General features: G+C 38.5%; 1 protein-coding gene across 2 annotated transcripts in view; it reads left to right on the top strand.

Moving 5' to 3' along the window:
* Positions 1 to 20,921, top strand: part of NSUN2 (NOP2/Sun RNA methyltransferase 2) — a 1,231,765-nt gene that overhangs the window by 257,267 nt on the left and 953,577 nt on the right. For both annotated transcript variants that reach the window (XM_044065403.1, XM_044065402.1), the window contains exon 7: positions 1,652 to 1,844. In XM_044065403.1, the coding sequence (XP_043921338.1) occupies positions 1,652 to 1,844 (193 nt within the window). The remainder of the gene's footprint in view (positions 1 to 1,651; positions 1,845 to 20,921) is intronic.

The following is a 20,921-nucleotide window of genomic DNA, read 5'->3' as shown; positions in this document are numbered from 1 at the left end:
TCTGTTTAGACTCTTCTTCTTTTAATTTTGTTAAAAAATTGCTGGTTTGCAAATTCCCCATAACTTGTATATAGCCATGTACCTTTTTAGTACATTTCTTAGTATTTTTTAACTGTTCATTGATTCATAGGTCTATATTGGGCTAATGACCACCAGGGCTTTTATATAAGCCTAGCTGTGCAATCCAACCCAGTTTTGTCCATATGTATTAGATGTTTATTAAGAGGGTGGAATGTTACTTGGGAGGTTTCTAGAGGTGTGTGTTAGTGTGTGTGTTAGTGTTAGTTTGAGCCTTACTGTCTGCCTCTGTCACGGACATGGGGCCCAGACCCAGGGGTGACTTTCCAATTTCCCATTCATTAGTCAAGCTCACACAAAGTAGCGTTAGAGATGATAGCTGCTTCACATGGATGGGGAGCCGATGTGAGTGCAGTATCTATTAAAGTAGCATATCTTATTTATGTCATAAGCACAATTTAAACTCTTGGTCTAGTGCCTCTGATGTTCATTTTGCAGATGTGCAAAAGGTCCATCAGAGCTGGATCTGAGGATGCCTTGCATGCCAGGCATAGGTTACCCATCAGGAGCCTTTAGGAGATAGTGTAGAGATGGGGCTTTAAGACCATCCTTATAGGGCATTGTTTATACCCTGGGTTCGCTTGGTAAGGAACCTTTGTGGATGTTCCAAGTGTTGCATATGTCTGATTAGGTACATGCAGAAAAGGGGCATTGTAATCAATGATGGGTCTGATAAGGGCAGAATAAAGTGGCAGTATGACTTCCTTGAACCTATATGTTGTTGTACCCTTATTTATATGTTGGGCTACATAGAATGATTTTCTTAGTACCTTGTCTGCATGTTTGTCAAAGGCCAGATTACTGTCTACATATGTTCCCAGATCCCTGACTACTGGGTCAACTCTTAGGGGTGTCTTTTATTGATGGAGTAATTAGCCTGGGTGGCACTTTTCTCATAGTGTTACTCTGTGCAAAACTTGTAATAATTGATGTGTGCTCAGTGGATAGTGTTGTTACCTCATAGCAAAAGGTTCCCCAGTTTGATTCTTGGCTGGGTGCCTTCTGTGTGAAGTTTTCATGTCCTCTCTCTGTTCGTGTTTATTTCTTCTGGGTGCTTTGGCTTCCTCCCATGTTCCAAAGATATGCAGTAGGTGGATTGGACACTCTCTAAATTGGCTATAGGTGTGTGTGTGTGTGTGTGTGTGTGTGTGTGTGTGTGTGTGTGTGTGTGTGTGTGTGTCATGTGAAAGAAAAAACATGGCAGATGTAGCCACCTGATAGTGTGAACCTGAGTGCTAGAAGATTGTTACTGTTAAAATGACACCCTGACCCCATGTGCAAAAATGGGGAAAGAGGGTTTGTGGATGAATGGATGGATATATGTCCTTTGCATTGTATTTATGTATATGTTTATAGTAATGTAGAAAACAAACTGTTTAACTTTTGACTTTTTGTAAACTCTTCTCTTGTGAGCACAGGCAGCCAAAACATTTTGTGTGTTAACTTCAGTGTGCTTCAATGCTACTTAAATGTTTTCCTGTTGTGCATATTTGAAGTCTGTGATAGAAATCATAATGATTTTCTAGTGCCAGCTAGTTGAGATTTGGTTTATTTATTTTCATTTTTTCCATAGAGGGGTTTGTGATTGCTAATGATGTTGACAACAAACGATGCTACCTGTTGGTTCACCAGGCGAAGAGGCTAAGCAGTCCTTGTATCATGGTGGTGAATCATGATGCGTCCAGTATTCCTAGACTGCTGGTAGATGTGAATGGATCAAAAGAAATTCTTTTCTACGATAGGATCCTGTGTGATGTACCTTGCAGGTATGGAAAAACATTTGTTCTATTCTTTGTTGTTGATGACAAGAAACTTCTTTATTGAGCCATCACTTACTACATAGACAATCTCTGCAAACATTTCCAGGCAAAAATCCTAAATCTTCTAGATTTTGTTGCATATTTGGGAGACATAGATATATCCTCCCATTTTTTCTTTGTGAATTGTTTATCCGGTCTCTCGTCCCAATCCTTTCTAACCTCCTTATCATGCAGTATATTATATGCACTACAAATTGTTCATTTTTTTAATGGCAGCTTCTGTTCTAGATTCCACTAAAAACTCTACCAGTTCTGGTCTTTCATTTAGGTCCCCCCATGTCTTTCTCTTTGCCTATACTCTGATATCAAACCCTGATAGGGAAGGCAATTTCTAACCTGCAGTCCAAATAAATTCTTGGCATCTTCCCATTCTACCATCCTTCCCTCTGTAGTTATTTGTTCCCAGTACCTTTGCCATTTTTCTCCAATAAATTCCAGCCACTTCTTGCCTATTGTATATCCCTAATTGCAGTCATCCCTGTTGTCAGAATCTTTTCTTCAATCCCGTGTTGGCTTAGTTCTTATGATACTTTATGGATATAAAATTCTGTATGATTGTTGTTGTTCTCCTTTTAAGGCCTGCATCCAAAATCCCAGTCTTTCCTTGTTTTTTGAGCCCCCCCCCCATTTCATCATCATCCCTTTCCACTTTGAAGTATAATTTTCTGCTTGTGCTGTGTGTAAGAGTCTTAACTGTGTAGCTTTGAAATACCCCTTCAAATTGGGGAAACCCAATCTGCTCTTTTATACTGGAAGAATTCGCTTATACCAGTTGACTCTTGCTGTCTTCCCCTCCCAGATTAAGTCCTTCAGCTCTTTATTAATTTCTATCCACAACTTCTCCTCTGGTTGATAAAAATATGCATGACTTGTGTATAAGAATAAAGAGGCTAAAAGCATTTTACCTGCTTGTGTCTTATTATCCATATCCTTGTAACAAAGTTTCCCTTTTCTCAGTTTTTGTATTATCTTTTTAGTCTCTTCCCACATATCATTAGCTGCCACACCAGAATCATTTTTAATCCCTACTCCTAAATACTTCATTTTATCGTGTCCCCATAAATATGGATATTCCTTAACCAATTTGTGTGCGAGTATTAAATTTACCTTTGTTTTAGCTTCATTAATGTTGTATCCCGAAAAGATCTGAAACAGTCACAAAATGTTCCACAACACTGTAATATCTCTTTCTGGTTTTGTTAGGTTTAAGTATTATCTGCAAATTAAGCCAGCTTTTCTTGACTACCATACCAAATATGTCCTTGATTTTCTGAGTCCCTTATTTTCATTGCCAGTGGTTCTTACTATAGTGTAAATAAAGTGGACACCCCTGCCTGGTTCCTCTGCTCAAGCAGAAATTATCAGAGAGGACCCCACCCACTTTAATTTTCACCTCTGATGCCTCATACAGCCTCCTAATCAACCTTATAATTTTTTTCAGAAAATGCAAATGTTTCCATTACCCTGTTCATAAACTCCCAGCTTACTCGGTCGTATGCTTTCTCTGCATCAAGACCCACCAACAACAATGATATTTTCTTACATTCTGCTTCCCCCTGGATCATCAGTGTTCTGTTAATGTTGTCATATGTTTGCCTTCCTTCCACAAAACCGCATTGATTCATAATTTTGGCATTACTTTTGCCATTCTTTTAGCCATTATAGACATGAACACTTTATAATCATGGTTTAGTATTGAAATGGGCCTGTATGAAGCTGGATCTGATGGATCTTTACCCTCTAAGTATTACAACTATTACTGTTTTCTTCCAGGATGTTGGTAATTCTCCTCCTCTTAAGACTGTTAAACCCTTCCAGATTTTCATTTTTTTCCTTGCTAGCTTCCAAACTCCCACAGGAATACCATCTATTCCTGAGGACTTTCCTGTAGATTGGTTATACATAACAATTTTTATCTCATCTTCTCCTGTCCTAGCCGTTGTAATTGAGGCTCATCAACCTCTAACCTTGGCATGTTTAATTCTCCATAAACATTTCCATTTGTATCTTTTCTTGATTCATATTTCTCTGCTTTATAGAGACCTTCATAGAATTTCTGAAATATTTCTAATGCCTGTCCAGGATCTGTTGTTACCTTTCTTGTTTCAGGCTCCCTAAGTTTGGCGACAGCCCTTTCTACTTTGTTTCATTGTGCTAAACGTTTTTGTGCTCTAGTGTTATCAAAAAACAGTTGCTTAATAGCAACCTTTCTAAACTCGAGCATATTATTGAGGTATTCCCTTATTTTCTGTCTAGCATTCTGCAGTTGATCCTCCTCTTGTTCTGTGAGATTCCCCTATTCTGCAATACTTCAACATTTGTCAGTCCCTCTAAGTAATTATTGTTACTACTTAACCATAGCACCCTTTTGTTTATTTCCACCCTATTTTTAAACTCCACCTTAATTTTTATCCCACTCCATAGGTATATTTTCAGAAGAAATTTCTATCCTCTCTAACCGCTCCTGAATAATCTCTAGTACCCATTCCTTAAAGTCCTCCTCTTCCTTTTCAACAAATAAGTGGGAAAGCACCAATGTCTCATTTTTATTTCATTACCCTATGCTTTTATTTTAGTTGTTATTGGTGTATGATCTGAAGGAGTTATTGGGTGAGTATCAAGACCTTCAATTAAATGCACATGTTCCTGTGAAATTTTAAATCTGTCTAGCCAAGCCCAGTTTTTATATCTTGGGGAATAATGTGTAAATTCACTCTGAACTCTGAAGTCACATCTTCCCATACCAAATATTTTCATACATTTCTTCAAAAAGCTATCCTCTTTTGTTATATTCTCTGTTCTGGGACCCTCAGACACATGCTCACTGCTGCAAATAAAATTGCAGTCCCCACCTATAATTAATATTCCTTGCTGAAAAATGATTATTTCTCCCAGAACTTTCTTAAGTTCCATTATAGCAGTTTTAGGTGGAATGTAATACTTGCCAGTAGCCGCTTAGCACTACAAAGCTGCTGTTATCTTTTTTTATCTTGTATCACTATTGGAGCATCTCTTGCAATTAATATAAGTACTCCTCTTTTCCTTTGTCCCTGGTATTCCACTGAATAACCACCCTGAAAACCTTTCTTTATCAAACTCACAAGTTCAGTCCTTTCTAAGTGTTTCTCTTGTAACATAGCTATTTGGACTGTACATTTTTTAATATAGTTCACCACTCATTCTTTTTTGTATTTATCTGTGAGAACATTTACTTTTAAAGACATTACAGAATGCATCATTGTATTAAAAAGCTATTATTCTCTCCTTTTATGTCTAACATCTTTTTTGTCAGATGTCTAGTTCCAGCTTTTGTATTACATGCATACACTGTTTGGCAGGTTGAATTTTTATACAGCTGTTTCTTGTCATACCAATTTGAGCCCTTGTCGCATCTGATAAAACTTTTGTTTTATTGAAAGCTCACCCCAATGCCCCTTAAAATCTTAAATTTCATATTAACACACAACTATGTACACCTTCAAATGCTAAAGTTATACCCTCCTAATACGAGTAAAAGTTCAAACTGACAGCCACAGTGATAGACCCGTGTTAACCTAAATGAAAGGTTATCCATGCTAAGACGCATGGTGTAGCCTGTGCTTAAACTACGTGCTAATTGGTTTTGTCTTATCTGTATAGCTCTCCCAGCTGGGAAAACCCCTGAATGCTTTCAGAGAATATTAACTACCTTGGGAAAGCCCTTGAATGCTTTCAGAGAACATTATCTACCTTGGCAAACCCCCCCTAAATATGTTCAGAGAACATTATCTCCTAGCCAGTATCACTTTTTTTTCCTCCTCAGCTAATCACTCTTCATCAGGCTGTAGCCAGTTTATCTTTATCAGATTGTCTCTATGGAGACATGAGAACCAGGCAGCCAGTTTCTCTATCAGACTGCTTCCATGGAAACATGAATACCAGCTGCAGAATTGTTACTGAGCGTACATGTCTGCCCATCCATCCTCAGCCCCTTTTCTCATTTTGCACATGGGGTCAGAGTGTCACTTCAGCAGTGACAATTATCTCGAGCAAAGCTTTACACTGCCGGGTGGCTAGCCCTGCTGTGGTAGCTCATTCGTACCACTCACTTGCACACACACTCTCATATATGGCCAATTTATAGTGTCCAGTGCACCTACTGCATGTCTGTGGAATGTGGGAGGAAACTGAAGCACCCAGAGGGAACCGAAGTGACCACAGAGAGGACATGCAGACTCCGCACAGAAGGCACTCCAGCCGAGAATCGAACCAAACAACAACTTGCTATGAGGCATCAACATTAACCACTGCACCTGCTAGAAAAAAGCATCATAATATTCAATGTCTTTTTTCATTTACTTGCTCTCTCTTAAAATTTGTTACTAAATCAATCTAAGGTCTTTAATCTGGTTATTCCCCCATACAAGAATGTGAAAAAGCACAGCCAGTGGAATTAAATATAGGTAGGCCTTATGTCTAGGAAGTTCAGATCTTGTGTCCCATCTCAAGAGTCATTTCTTTTGCTCACCAAATATATCTGACACAGTGCTCTGTAGGGAATTTTAAAAATCTGCCAACTTATTACACTCTCAAAACATATGTTCCTAGATACTGTTTCTTCCCCATTGCACCTCCAACATTTGCTCTCTTTCTTCCCAGTCTTTTCTAACCTTCTCTGATTGATTCTTATAGTTACTGCACAATATTTTATACGCCCTATTAATTATTTTAACAACAGCTTCTGTTCTAGATTAGGCTAAAAATTCTACCATAACATGTCTTTCAGTTAGGATACCCTATACCGTCCACTTTGCCTGTCCCTGGAAGGGAAGGTAGTCTCTAGCCTGCAGTCCAAATGCCTTCTTAGCATCATCCCATACTACTACCTTTCCTCTCTAGTTATTTGCAATCAGTACCTTGGTTGTTTTGGCAGTTTTCTCCAGTAAATTCCTGACCCCTTTTGCCTATTCTCTGCACCTGTGCTTGCAGTCATACCTATCAGCAAAAATCTTTCTCCATTCTCATGTTGGCTTAGTTCTAAGAATACTTTCTTCTGCTTTATGAATAAAATATTCTGTATAGCTACTGTTCTTAAGGATCTGCTTTCAAAATCCCACTTTCTCCTTTATTTCTTGAATTTCTCCCTACTTTACCATCATCCTTTTTCCACTTTGAATTATAATTTTCTGCTTGTATTATATGTATGAGCCATAATACTGTAGCTGTAAAATATCCCTTCAGATCAGGTAATCCTAAACCACCTTGTTCTATTGCAAGGAAAAACTTATCTCACGAGACCCTTTTCCTCTTCCCCTCCTAGATAAAATCCATCAACTCTATTAATTACTGTCCACAACTTCTGTACTGGTTGATAAAAATATCTCTGAGCTATGTATAAAGCTAAGAAGATCAAAAACATTTTTGCTGCTTGTCTCTTGCTGCCTGTATCCGTAAATAAGTACTTCTAGTTTCTCAGTTTTTGTATTCTCTTGTTAATCCACTTCCCACATATCCTTCTACTCCATCCTTGTGGGTAAACCTCATTCATCATTCCCCTTCACAAGGGTGACCCCTCTACAGACCTCTCTAACTTCTGACCCATTGCTATCCTGTCACACCCATCAAAGATTCTAGAAAGATGTGTCCATTGCCAACTCCTTTCCCACCTTCTTACCAATAACTTACTATCCAAAACTCAACAAGTCCAAGGTACCCAAAGAAGGGAAATCCAGCCACAAAACGAATAAAAAACAGCTTTATTCCAAAGAACAAACCACATTAACATTTCTTAAAAAAACTCCACAAATACGTTTTTGTTTAAAATACTTCATCAGATGCAGACAAAAAAAATACACAGTTTTTATATTCTCAACAGTTAAAACAGTTATCCAATGACTAATTTTAACCCTTTGACAATAAACATAATAAGCATGTGAACTCTAATTCAAATACCAATAAAACTTAAAAAGATCAAAAAACAGGAACTTGGGTATATCCTTCAAGTCAAAACAAACTTTAAAATAATTAAGCATTAAAAAAGTACCTTAAAATTAAAAAAAATAAGTATACCAAATATAAAATATTCCAGCTTGAATGTATAGTAAAAACAAAATTGTACTTTAGCTCCATCTAGTGACCTTTAAACAGAATGCAATCCAGCATAGGTAAAAACTAATGCTAAAACATATATTAACGTTGTTGTTGTTGTGTCTTTAGGCTTTTCCCGGTTAGGGGTCGCCACAGCGGAACTCCGGTCCGCTAATGATTGGCAGTGGATTTTTACGTGTCGAGTTGCCAGCCCTGATGCACAACCTTCAACGAAGGTACGCCCATTCACTCATGTCTCCACACAGAAGACGCTTTAGATGACAATCGAACAGGACGTCTTACTGGGAGGCGACAATGCTACCGCAGCACCATTAAGTCTTATAAACTCATTCCCTTTTAAAAAAAGGTCTTTCAAATACATGGCATGTGTAAACTGTGTTTAAAAACTTTTAATATGTAAAACCTAGATTTTTAAAAGGCTAAAAACTCTCTATTATTAGTATTATTATTAAATTATTTTTGTAAGGAGTGTATATAACTTAATCTAAAGTTTAGCAGCTCGTAATTTGAGCATTGGAGCTATAGATATGTTCTCATTTAACCCTGGTGGTCTATTTGCTTGAATGCCACCATAGCTCCCTATACTCTATTCTCTCCTCCCATAATCCTCCCCGTCCATCCATTTTCACACTTTCTATTACAAAAAACAAATAGCGGGCTTTGCTACATTCTTGTTTATTTTTTACCAAAGTATTAGTCTCTCTTTTGGTCTGTAAATCATAAGTGTTCATATATTCTTTAACTGAGCTTATGCTCAGTCTTTCCAACATAGAAAGCCTTACATTTCTGACACTGTACCATATATACTAGATCACTGGATTCACAATTACTGAACTCTTTTCCTACTAAAAATATGTTCCTACTTTCAAAGTGTACACTTTCCTTATTCGTTATCTATCCACACTGTGTGCAGTGCCCGCACTTGTATGTCCCATTCCTCTTACTTGTTATTGTTTTCTGTCCAAGGTCATGTTCCATCAAATTTTTCAAACTACAGGAATTTTTGTATACAACTTTCACTTTATCCTTAGATATTCTATCTAGGTCTGTGAAGGCAGCATTCTTATTCCATTCTTTGTCAGATACCTTTCTGGTCATATTGGCACTGGCATTGAGTTCCAAGACCAGCGCCCTACCAAAATTTTCTACATTTTCCTTTGAAGGACTGTCACCCTCCTGAATGTTTACTCCTAATATAGGTTTAAAACCTGTCCAGTCTCCCTCCAGGGACTTCATTTTCCACCTGGACAATCAGCCAGTCAGGGTAAATGTTCATCGTGTTACACTGCTGCAGTCATTACACTTGGGTTATCCTGCCGTCAGGCGGTCCCGCAGTCGGCCTGAGTTCCAAAGTCTTGGCCCGGCATCAGTTGCTGTCACCTCCTCCCTGACGTCAGCCAACGCCATTTTCTTCAGTCTTTCTTGATGCGCGGTGCCCGAAGCAGAAGCAGTTAGTAAGTGCTGGTCGGCAGACTCCTGAGATTTTCATTCCGAATCCAGAACCGAAGTCTGCTAAAAAAGCTAAGTACCCCATTGGGGAAACTTTTTCTTGCCTCAGACCGATGTCAGTAAAAGTTAATAACTGTATTTCTTGTGGGAAGCAAATACCTCATAAGATTTCCACTCCTATTGTATTCCATGCCTAGGCCCTGACCACAATGTCACTGGTTGTCGGCTTTGTGCTAGGTTTAACAAGCGCACTATTAAACGTCGGTTTGATTTTGCCCGACATTATTTTGGTAGAAAATTCAATTGCATCATGCCGTCGGAAATTCCGATGACTACAATGCATAAAAAGCACAAGGACAGGCATCCGAGGCCCAAAACGGACGACGAGGCCTCTTCTAGGCCACTCACCAGTTCTCCAGTTTTCAGCGAGGCACCTACGCAGCCCCTAACGACCGCTTCCACAGAACCACAGACCGCCTCAGACTCCCACGTGGAGCTGGCTGGGCCTTCGAATGCACTAGGCCTTCAGTTTACCGATCCTAAACCTACAGAGGAAACCGAAGTAGCTGAGCAATCCACAGCTACAGAGGGTGTTTTTTTAGACCTACCCAGTTAACTATTAAACCCTCTGTTAAGTCTAAGCCCACCTTAAAGGCTAAGAAACAGACACAACTCTCTCCAGGACAGGCTTCCATGCCTAAGAAACAAATGCTAAAAATGGCCGTGGACCTAATCACCCTGATCAGGGGGTCCCATCCCCCTCCTGATAAAAGGCCCAGGCAGGATGCAGATTATGAATCTTCTGACCAAGTGTCCATTTCCTCTGACTCTTCCTCAGACCTAGGATATTCTTTACCCCTTATGAGGATTCTGATGCTGAGGAATCAATTCCATCAGCCTCTCCGCCTGAGGATTACTCCTTTGGGGAGACCTTACATACCATAAGAGAGCATTTCCATTGGGAAGGCCAGGATTACTCGGAATCCAACACAGACCACTTGCTATCCCACCAGTTTTAGACATTGTGGATGATGTGTACACTGAATCCAGTTTGAACCCTGACTCCTTACCCCCAGCCCCAGTTAAACCCGATAGATATTACAGAGTCCCTGACTCACACCAATTTCTGTTCAAAAGCCCTATTGCTGACCCTGAAACTATTTCTCAGGGACCCAAAGGCCTCATCAGCAAAAAACCCAGTTCCCTCTGACAGAGATTCCAGAGCATTAGACAGATGGGGAAAGAAGGTTTATACGTCAGCCACTTAAGCAATGAAAGCCTTGAATTGCCAGTTTCACAAGTTAAAATATCAGCAATTTTTGATGTCTTAGTTGAAACAAAATATGCTTCCAGATTCAGATTCTCCTAACTTAAAAGAATTGCAGGATTTATTGCATGCAGCTGAACAAGTAGGAAAACGTACTTTGCAATGTGGGTTTGATTCCTTAGAGGCCTCCTGTAGAGCAGCAGTTACAGGCTTTGTCATTAGAAGGCATGCTTGGTTAAAAGAACATATGTTGCCAGATCATGTTAAGGTCAAGCTATTGGATGCACCTTTGCAGCGGGATGTGCTGTTTGGAGTTCAGGCAGAGGGGAGGTACTAAAGAAGATGTTGGATAAGGCAAAATCTATGCAAACGGTGAAAGATTTCTTACAGGTTCAGCCTCCTCGTTTTAGCAGAAATTGGCCAACAAAGAATTGGTCCCTTCCAGTCACAGATAGTCCTCAAAGGGGCAGATACAGATGTCCAAGAGGTAGAAGTCAGACGCAAGGCCCTTACAGGCCTCAATAGTGGGGCACACCAGGCCAAAAAGAAGGGGAAGACAGGCCTCAACCTTATACAAAACAGCCTCAATGACTTTCCACTACAGCTGCCAAACCGCTCTCTCTTGGCAGCCCCCTAAGGAGGAAAACTGGCACTTTTCTGTCACAACTGGCATTGCATCAACAAAGACAAATGGGTTCTCAACATTGTATCTTAAGGTTACAGGTTCCATTTCCACACCTTTACAAGGCTAAAAGGAATGCCAAATCTGCCACCAAATCAATGGGCAGAGTCTCAAAAACAGATTACAGCACTCATGGACATGAGAGCTATTCAAAATGTACCACCACAGGAACAAGGACAAGGATTTTACTCAAGACTCTTTCTGGTTCCCAGAAAGGACAAAGCCTGGAGACCCATTCTGGACCTTTCTACACTAAACACTTACCTGAATGTTCCGAAATTCAAAATGTTGACACTACAGCAGCTTCTTCCCATACTGGGCAAGAAAGCTTGGCTTGTGACTTTGGACCTCAGAGGCATACCTGCATGTCCCTATTAGACAAAATTGCAGAAGATACCATAGATTTCTAGCTGGTTCAATGCAGTATCAAGTCTCTGCACTGCCCTTTGGTTCATCTACTGCGCCCAGGGTCTTCACAAAGTGCCTGGCACCAATAATTGCATTTTGCAGGCAAAAAGGAATTCAGATTTATCCATACCTGGACGACTGCCTGATTCAAGCAGAGAGCAAGAACATTCTACTAAAGCATCTGGCGTACGTAAAAAGTTAAGTTGCCTGGGGTACACAGTAAACGAAAAGAAATCAAAACTAGTGCCCTCACAACAGATAATATTCCTGGGTGCCAGTTTAAACAACGGCCCAGATGGCTTATCTCACACCAGACAAGCAAGGACAAACTCGCTCAATATTTTCAATTAATGGCAACAGAGACCCAACTCCCTGCAAGAAAAATTCTGCAGGCCTTGGGTTACATGGCATCTTGCATACTACTAATTCCATATGCCAGACTGCATATGAGGAAACTACAATGGTACCTAAAGAGTGTATGTTTTCAACTCTGTCAAAGTTTAAGTTTGGAACCGGTTATACCACTAATTCCTTGCCTACAACAGGAGTTTCGATGGTGGGCACAAGCTTGTCACCTTAACAAAGGACAGCCTTTCACTCAACCCACAGCCAGGCAAACATTGACAACAGATGCATCAGATTACACCTGGGGTGCACACATGGCAGGAAAATGTATCCAGGGCAAGTGGCCCACAGAGCAAAGACATCTCCACATCAAACAAAAAGAGATGCTAGCTGTACAAAATGCTATTATAGCTTTCAAGGACCTACTGCATCCAGGACAATTACTATTAAAGGCAGACAACACCACAGTTATGTGGTACATAAGCAAGGGGGCACACACTCCTACCCCTTCTGCAGACAAGCCATGACCTTGTGGAACACAGCTCTAAACTACCAAGTTCATCTGCAGCCACAATTCCTGCCAGGAGAGAAAAACACACTGGCAGACGACCTAAGCAGAAACATTATGGACCCTCACGAATGGGAACTGAACCCACAAATATTCAGAATGATAACACAAAAATGGTGGAGCCCGGACATAGATCTGTTTGTTACCCCAAAGAACTGCCAATTACAGAAATTCTGCACAAGGAGCTACCATCCACAAGCATGGAAAGTGGATGCCCTCTCATTCAGCTGGAAAAAACTACAAGTATACGCTTACTCTCCTTTACCTCTCCTCCCAAAGGTCTATCTAAACCCAAAATTAAACAGGGGAATTTAGAAGGTTTTTTACCTCTTCCATTGAAGTTTCGGAAGAATTTTCAGAGCAGATCGAGGAGCAGAGGAAGTACTCTGGAGAACAGAGGATTTAGTTCTTAATTTATCGACTTTAACAGAGACTGACTACGCATATTTGATAGAGGTCTATCCTTTATACCTGCCCAGGTTAGTAACATAAGTGAAGTGTTAACTGACCATTAATCTGAAATGTATGTTTAAAAATAAAATGCATTCTATTGATTCTGAAAAGGAGGCTAACATTAAATTTAAAAAGAAAAGTATTTTTACCCCTTCACAGACACCAGTTACAGAATGTTTTATTAAGGCTTGTGAAACAGATTTTTATAGGCATTTTAATAGTAAAATGAAAGATTTATATACTAATATTTCACATCTTGAATGGGAATCACTATATGCCCTTCAACATGACAAGAATATAATAATAAAGCCTGCTGACAAAGGTGGCATTGTAATATTAGACTATACATCTTACAATACCCTAATGCTGACTATGCTTAGAGAAACTGACACATACAAGGAGATCAACACTAATGATTTGATAAAAGTTATTTTTTCAGTACATCAGGAGCTACATGATTTTTTAATGTGTAGACAGATAGACCAAGAATTATACCAATATTTTCTAATAGAGCAACCCAAGATTCCATACATAAAAGGGTTGCCAAAAATGCATATAGTAGTAGGATATTATTAATGAGATAATTTCCATTTTAAAGGACACACACCAACTATTAGAGGTATTAACAGATTTTAAAGAGGGCATTCCCACCAATAGTATCCTAATCACTATGGACATGAAGAACTTATTTACCTCCATTCCCAATAGTTATGGCTCTGAAGCCATTAGATATATTATTCACAGCACAGACAAGTTTAACAATAATGAAAAGATTCTTTTGAATGCTATCCTAGATCTCATACTAAACAACAATGTTTTTGTGTGTGACAACATGTTTTTGTCTATTACTGGGTGCATTTGTTTAATAATGTCAATTTTGGAAAAATGTTGCTATATAAAAGATTTGTATTATAATTTTCTGGGATGGTACCCTACAAATTTTTGGATTTAGTGGAATATTTAGAAACTTTGAAGACTCTACAACAAGAGTTAACTTTTTAGATATTACCATCATTAAAGATGACAATGGTAAACTGAGTCACACTATCTATAGGAAACCTTGCTGGAAAAATACACTATTAGAATACAGTAGCATGCACCCCAGACACATATTTTATAACATAGTTAAGGGTCAACATACAAGGATTAACAAACTATGTAAGGATCAGGAAGATAGAATGGAACAGTTATTGAAATTAGATGACATGTTTATAGAGAGGAACTATAGTAGGGAATTGATCCAACAGGTCAAACAATTATCTGGACCATCTTCCACCTCCTTTATACAGAGAACAAACCATTATCAGACACAAGATGAATACAAGTCATACAAAAAAGTCATATCATTCCAAACTAGATATACTAGTGACAATAGGAGTATTACTGGGGTTATACGAAAGAATTGGCATATATTACTTACAAATGATGATATCAAGGACCTAGTAGGAATTAAACCAAGATTCATCTATACAAACAGCAAGAATCTTAAAAGATTATTATGTATTGAAAAACAAAATGACGAGTCTAGTAGGACAAATGATATGAAACAAATTGACATAAGAGGAAGTTTGACCAGACCTAATGAAATAGGAACCTACCCATGCAAAAAATGTAATATGTGTGGCTATATTTCGAAAGATACAGAATTCATGCACCCTAAGCTAGATATTAACTTTAAACCTAACTTCAAATCGACCTGTACTAGTTCAAATTTGATATATTTAGCTAACTGCCAGGATTGTGATCATTGGAATGACAGCAATATCTTTGAAAGAACGCATATACAATCATATATATGACATCAGGAAGAAAGATCAGAAGAATGCTTTAGCTAAACATATATCAAACTATCCAGAACATAGTTTTAGATTTAGAACATTACAACTAGTACACATGAGTAATAGGAAAGGAGACACCTTCAATGAACTAGAAAGCATAGAATTGCAATGGATTCTCAAGTTCAAAGCACATTACACCCCAGGTCTGAATCAATACATTAGTGTTAGATCGGTACTTAAAAAAAGAAGCTTAAAGTAGTATAAAACTAAAATAAAATAAAATAAAATATACTAAATGAAATAAAACTTCTATATATGTGCACCGACTTCAATTGATATATTCATACCTCAGTTTAAAGTCATGTATTTGTCACAAAAGATTTGACAATAACTAGAATGGTTCATATATTTAACATATATAAAAAATATATTAAAGACTCCCATTATCTAGTTTTAGCATATGTTTCTTTTACTAAATAAATAGTTTTAGTTTAACATTTATGTTTGGCTTTTAATAAATATAATTTATAAAATCTTAAACATACTAAGACATATCTATTTTAATTTATTTTTATATATATTTTTTCTATAGATACTTTTTATACTGTTATTTATTCATATTTATATCTATATTTACAACTATATTTATATTTATACTTACACATACCGCCTTCTATATGTTTTAAAATTTATCTAAGATACTCAATAATGAAATTTACTTTCTACATATACTTTTGAATTATAGTTATATATATATAAAAGAAAACATATTGCTTTGTAATAAGATAGATAAACAATTATATATTATTTATTATAATGTACAACTATCTTTTTTCATCACACACATATATCGGTTCCATATAGATATACATATATATATATATATATTTTGAGTTAACAATTCAAAAATAAAAATATAAGTATGAACATTTTAACATATTATATAAAATATATATAAAAATTAAATATGAAATGATTATTCTATTTTTTTGCTAAACATAAACTCCAATTTTTAACTTTTTATCTTTATATATATTCTACATTGTTACACTCTATACTGTTTCACATTTTAGGCAAGCCTTGCACAAAAACTATATAATTTTATTAGTTCATCGATTAAAAGATTAGCCTTTGATTCGCCCCCAAAAATGAAAGGAGGTGCAGACCTGACTGCGTAGTCTTATACTTACAGTCTCTCTGATTTTTCTATTAGATATACGTATTTTTCTACAGTTTTATTTTATTGTAATTCTTAAACATAGGACACATTCTTGGATCACAGTCTAACTTTACGAAAGAGGTACTTAGAATATTTGCACAAGCTGACATTTTTAAATATTTATGTATAAAGTGAAATTTTAATTAAATATGCTGTATACACTATGGCTACATACCCTTTAGCCATAAAGTGCCATTTCTTCATAATTTATTTATTTAAGGATTGAGGTCCTTATTAATGACATCATTAAGAGGACATATACTATTTATAAGTTTTATATGCTTCTATATATTCTTTATATATATATACTCTTTACATATGTTCCTATGTCTTAATTTTGTTTTAATATATAGAGTGAGCTTTCATGTTTTCTCTTTTTTTTTCTTTTTTCTCTCTTCAGAAACTGCATGGAAACTTTATTTTAAGTAACAGCTCTTTGTGTTTAGTTATGTAATTATCACATTAATTGATTAATTAATGTAATTTATCAATTAAATGTACTATATAAAGAACTGGTTTAGTTACAATTAAGTAGATCTGAAGAAGCTCTTGTTTTTGTACTCAGTAAAGAAGAACTTTTTGCTGCATAATCGTGGTGGTCCTCATACTTGTGTTTTCTACGAAATTTTCCTGTTTTTTGGCTTAGTGGTGAGGACCTTTGGAGGTTTTGCTGGGATTGTGTCACATACTCTCCTCCCAAAGGTACTCATAAAAGCCAGGCAGGAAGAGCCAAAAATGATATTGATTGCACCAGACTGGCCACGCCAGCACTGGTACCCAATCTTAAAGAACTTGAGACAAGAACCACCCTGGATTTTACCACAAATTCCACAGTTACTGACTCAGCACAACAATCAGATACTTCACGGCCAGCTAAAGACCCTAACTCTAGCTGCATGGAAAATTCCTTAGTCAAGCAAGCAGTGCCTCTCTCCAAAGCTGTTATGGATGTCATTCTGGAGGCCAGAAGGCCTAGCACCAAGAAAGCATACTCGGACAACTGGAAGAGATTCTGTGCCTGGAACCAAGTGCACAACCTTGACCCTCTAGTCCCAAACATTCCTCAGATACTGCAATACTTAACTGAGATGCTGGACAAGGGCCTCTCCTTTTCATCCATCAAGATCCACGTCTCGGCTATTTCTGCTCATTACAACGCGGATCCACCAATTTTTTCTAAGCCTTTGCTCAAACAATACCTCAGAGGGGCTAAAAACATAAGACCGCCCCGTAGAGCACCAACACCTACTTGGGACCTAAATTTTGTTTTGGAAAAATTAACTTTACCTCCTTTTGAGCCAGCTAACACAGCAGAATTAAAATACATCTCTTGGAAAACTGCTCTGCTACTGGCAATAACATCAGCACGAAGAGTTTCAGAATTACAGGCACTAATGGCAGTGGAACTTTTCCTCATCTTCTACCAGGACAGGGTGTCTTTTTAAGAACCAACCCTACGTTTATGCCAAAGGCGGTATGAAGTGTGGGTCTAAACCAAACTATTCACTTGCAAACTTTTTATCCAAAACCACAGAACAAAGGGGAGAGACTACTACATTCTTAGGACATTCACAGACAGTTACGCTTCTACTTGGACAAAACCAAAGCTTTCAGAAAATCTGAGCAATTATTGGTAGCATACACTGCAGGAGCACAGGGAAAAGCCATTTCAAAGCAGACTATTTCAAAATGGATAGGACACTGTATACATTTCTGCTATACCCCCCATGGCAAACCTGTACCTAGCAGCATTAGATCTCACTCCACCAGGCCAACAGCCACTTCAGCTGCTTACCTCAGAGGAGTACCTACCAAGGATATTTTGGAAGCAGCAACATGGAGTTCTGTGCATACCTTCACCAAACACTACCATTTGCCTTTATTCTCCAAATCCAGTGCTGGCTTCGCCACTGCTATACTGCAGGGCCTTATAGCCACCTTTAATGTCTTATAGATCCAGCCTCCCTACCTCAGCTTTGGGATTCCACCCAAGTGTAATGACTGCAGCAGTGTAACACGATGAACATAGTACAGTTTTGTACCTACCATAAATGTAGATATTACAGTGTAAACACTGCTGCAGTCCAGGTTACCCTCCCTCCTTCCCCTCTTACTTTCTGGCACTTACCTAGGGCATATACCCTTTATTACCTATGGGGAGTATTTGCTGGTAACTAAAAATGGTTGTTTACCTTTCCTTTGTATTTTTTACCAGCAATTTGTATTGCCTACCTGTTTGGGGGCACCTGACATCTGGGGCAAGAAAAACGGAAGAAAATGGCGTCAGCTGCATCTTATATACCCCTGTCGCACTGACGTCAGGGAGGAGGCGACAGCAATCGACGCCGGACCAAGACTTTGGAACTCAGGCCGACTGTGGGGACTGCCTGACAGCAGGATAACCCAAGTGTAATGACTGCAGCAGTGTTTACACTTGAACATCTACATTTATGGTGGGTACAAAACTGTACTTTTCTAGCCTTAAACATTTTTTTTTTCAAAAAGTCCATTTCCTTCAAAAATTCGTCATTGTTAGATGTCATTCTGCATGCCCTAATGTATTGCCCCTTAACTATATTTTTCTTATAGTGCATGGGATGTGCACTATCAAAGTGTAAATATGAATTGGAGTATGTATTCTTTCTATAAACTTTTGAATTGAATTTATTTTCTTTGTAGAATTCCACATCTAAATATTGTAATTTGTCTTGACTGACTTTGTATGTAAAATCCAAAAAATTAGTTCTCATTTAAAAAAGCTATAAAATAAAGTATCTCTTCTTTTGGGGCTATCCACAAGATACAGATGTCATCCAAAAACCTTTTATACATTGCCCAACTTTGACTACATGTTTGTCTTTCGGCTTTTCCTGGTAAGGGGTCGCCACAGCGGAACTCCAGTCTGCTAATGATTGGCAGTAGAGTTTTACGAAATGCCGAGGTGCCAGCTCGACGCCCAACCTTCAACGAAGGCAACGCCCATTTACGCATGCATGTTTTTCGAACGCTACCCAACCGCGGGGAGGACATGCAGACTCCACACATGAGGCACTCCTAAGCCCAGCCGAGAATCAAATGGGAGAACTTCTTGCTGTGAGGTAACAATGTTACTGCCGTACCACCGCGGCAACCGAGAATTTAAAACCACCTTTTACTCCCATCTTGCCAAGACTAGGTTCACATAAGTGGGTGCGCAGGCTGCGCCCATTGCCACCCCTTGTATCTGGTGAAAAAATTCACCCTTTAAAATAAATAAAATTGTATTTCAATATTGAGTCTGTTAGTTGCATCACAACTACACATTTATTGTGTGTTAAGGTATTGTCTTCAAAAGTTATTTCTTCTAACAAACTTAAACTTTCCGAGTGAGGTATACTAGAAAACAATTCAATCATATCAATATCACTCCCATCTAAACCAGTTTCTCAAAGTGCCGAAGTTCAAGATGCTCACTTTGTAGGTAATGTTACCCCCTCATATTTTGGGTAATATTCATGGCAACCATGATCTTCACTGATGCATATCCACACATTCCTTTAGTCAGAAAAACACATAAAGCTCATAAGATTAACAGCACCACTGTCAGTTTGTGGCTTGTCGAATATGCCCAGAGTATTCACAAAATGCCTTGCCCCAGTAATAGCATTTTGCAGGACAGAGGGCATTCACCTCTCGCCTTATTTAGGTGACTGCTTGATCTTAGCAGGATCCTTCTGGATACTTTAAGATTTTCAGAAGTAGGGCTCAGCCAGGAACAAGTAAATATCCTTCTTCATTCCTTCCCAGGTGGTGACCTTTCTGGGAGCAACCGTAGAACACAATTCAGTGCAGGGTCTTCCTCCCCAGGACAAAAAATAAAAAATAAATTTGGGGCACACAATTCTGAAAGCATACCTCCAGAAAAGGAAAAGCTCATTGCAGTGGATTTCCTCTGACTTTTAGGACACTTGGCAGTATGCATACTTAAGGTGCCCTGGGCACATCTGTATGTGAGAAAATGTCAGTGGTATTTCTGGAACAGATGGTGCTAGCATCTTTATCCTCTGGAAAGCCTTATCCCCATGCTACCATGCATAAGAAAAGAGATCCCGTGGTGGAGCCAGCATTGCTTCTTGAACAGTGGTGCCCCCATCAGGTAAGGGAAGCACATGATGACTGACACTGTCTTAAGGGGTGATCTTGGGAGCCCATATAAAGGGTCTCCAGGTTCAGGGAGTTTGGCAGCACAATGTTGAGGAACAAACACATCGACATCAAAGAGATGATGACCCTCCTCTAACTCTGAAAGCATTTCTTCTGACTGTGTCAGAGGCTGTCTTCAGTTGAAACAGACAACACTACAGGGATATGGTGCATAAGTGAGCAGGGGCAGGCTTACTCATACCAGTTATGTAGGCTTACAGTGCAAGTCAAGGAAATGGTTTTATAGAACACAGCCTCTCTGAAGGCAATATACATCCCTTCAGACAACAGCGTAATAGCAGACAAGCTCAGCAAGGCATAGGCAGACCCTCAGATGGATCCTTCACAAGGATATATTTCTAGATTTCATAAACAAGTGGGGTGTGCCAAAGATAGACCTGTTTGCTTCTTATCCAAACTAGCAACTGAGACAGTTCTGTTCAAGTGTACTTAAAGGCCTGAATGATGTATACCTTCTCCTTGATTTTGACAGGTCTGTTTCTTTTTGCTTTCCTTTGGATGCCCCTGATCCCAAGGGTATTGTTAAAATGGCAGAAAGAGAGGCCAGCAATGATCCTCGTAGCC

Source organism: Protopterus annectens, chromosome 3.part0, assembly GCF_019279795.1.
Source record: "Protopterus annectens isolate FY-2018-M chromosome 3.part0, PAN1.0, whole genome shotgun sequence".
Classification (NCBI taxonomy): domain Eukaryota; kingdom Metazoa; phylum Chordata; order Ceratodontiformes; family Protopteridae; genus Protopterus; species Protopterus annectens.
Note: the sequence above shows the minus strand (reverse complement) of the source record. Positions and strands in the feature narration are given on the sequence as shown.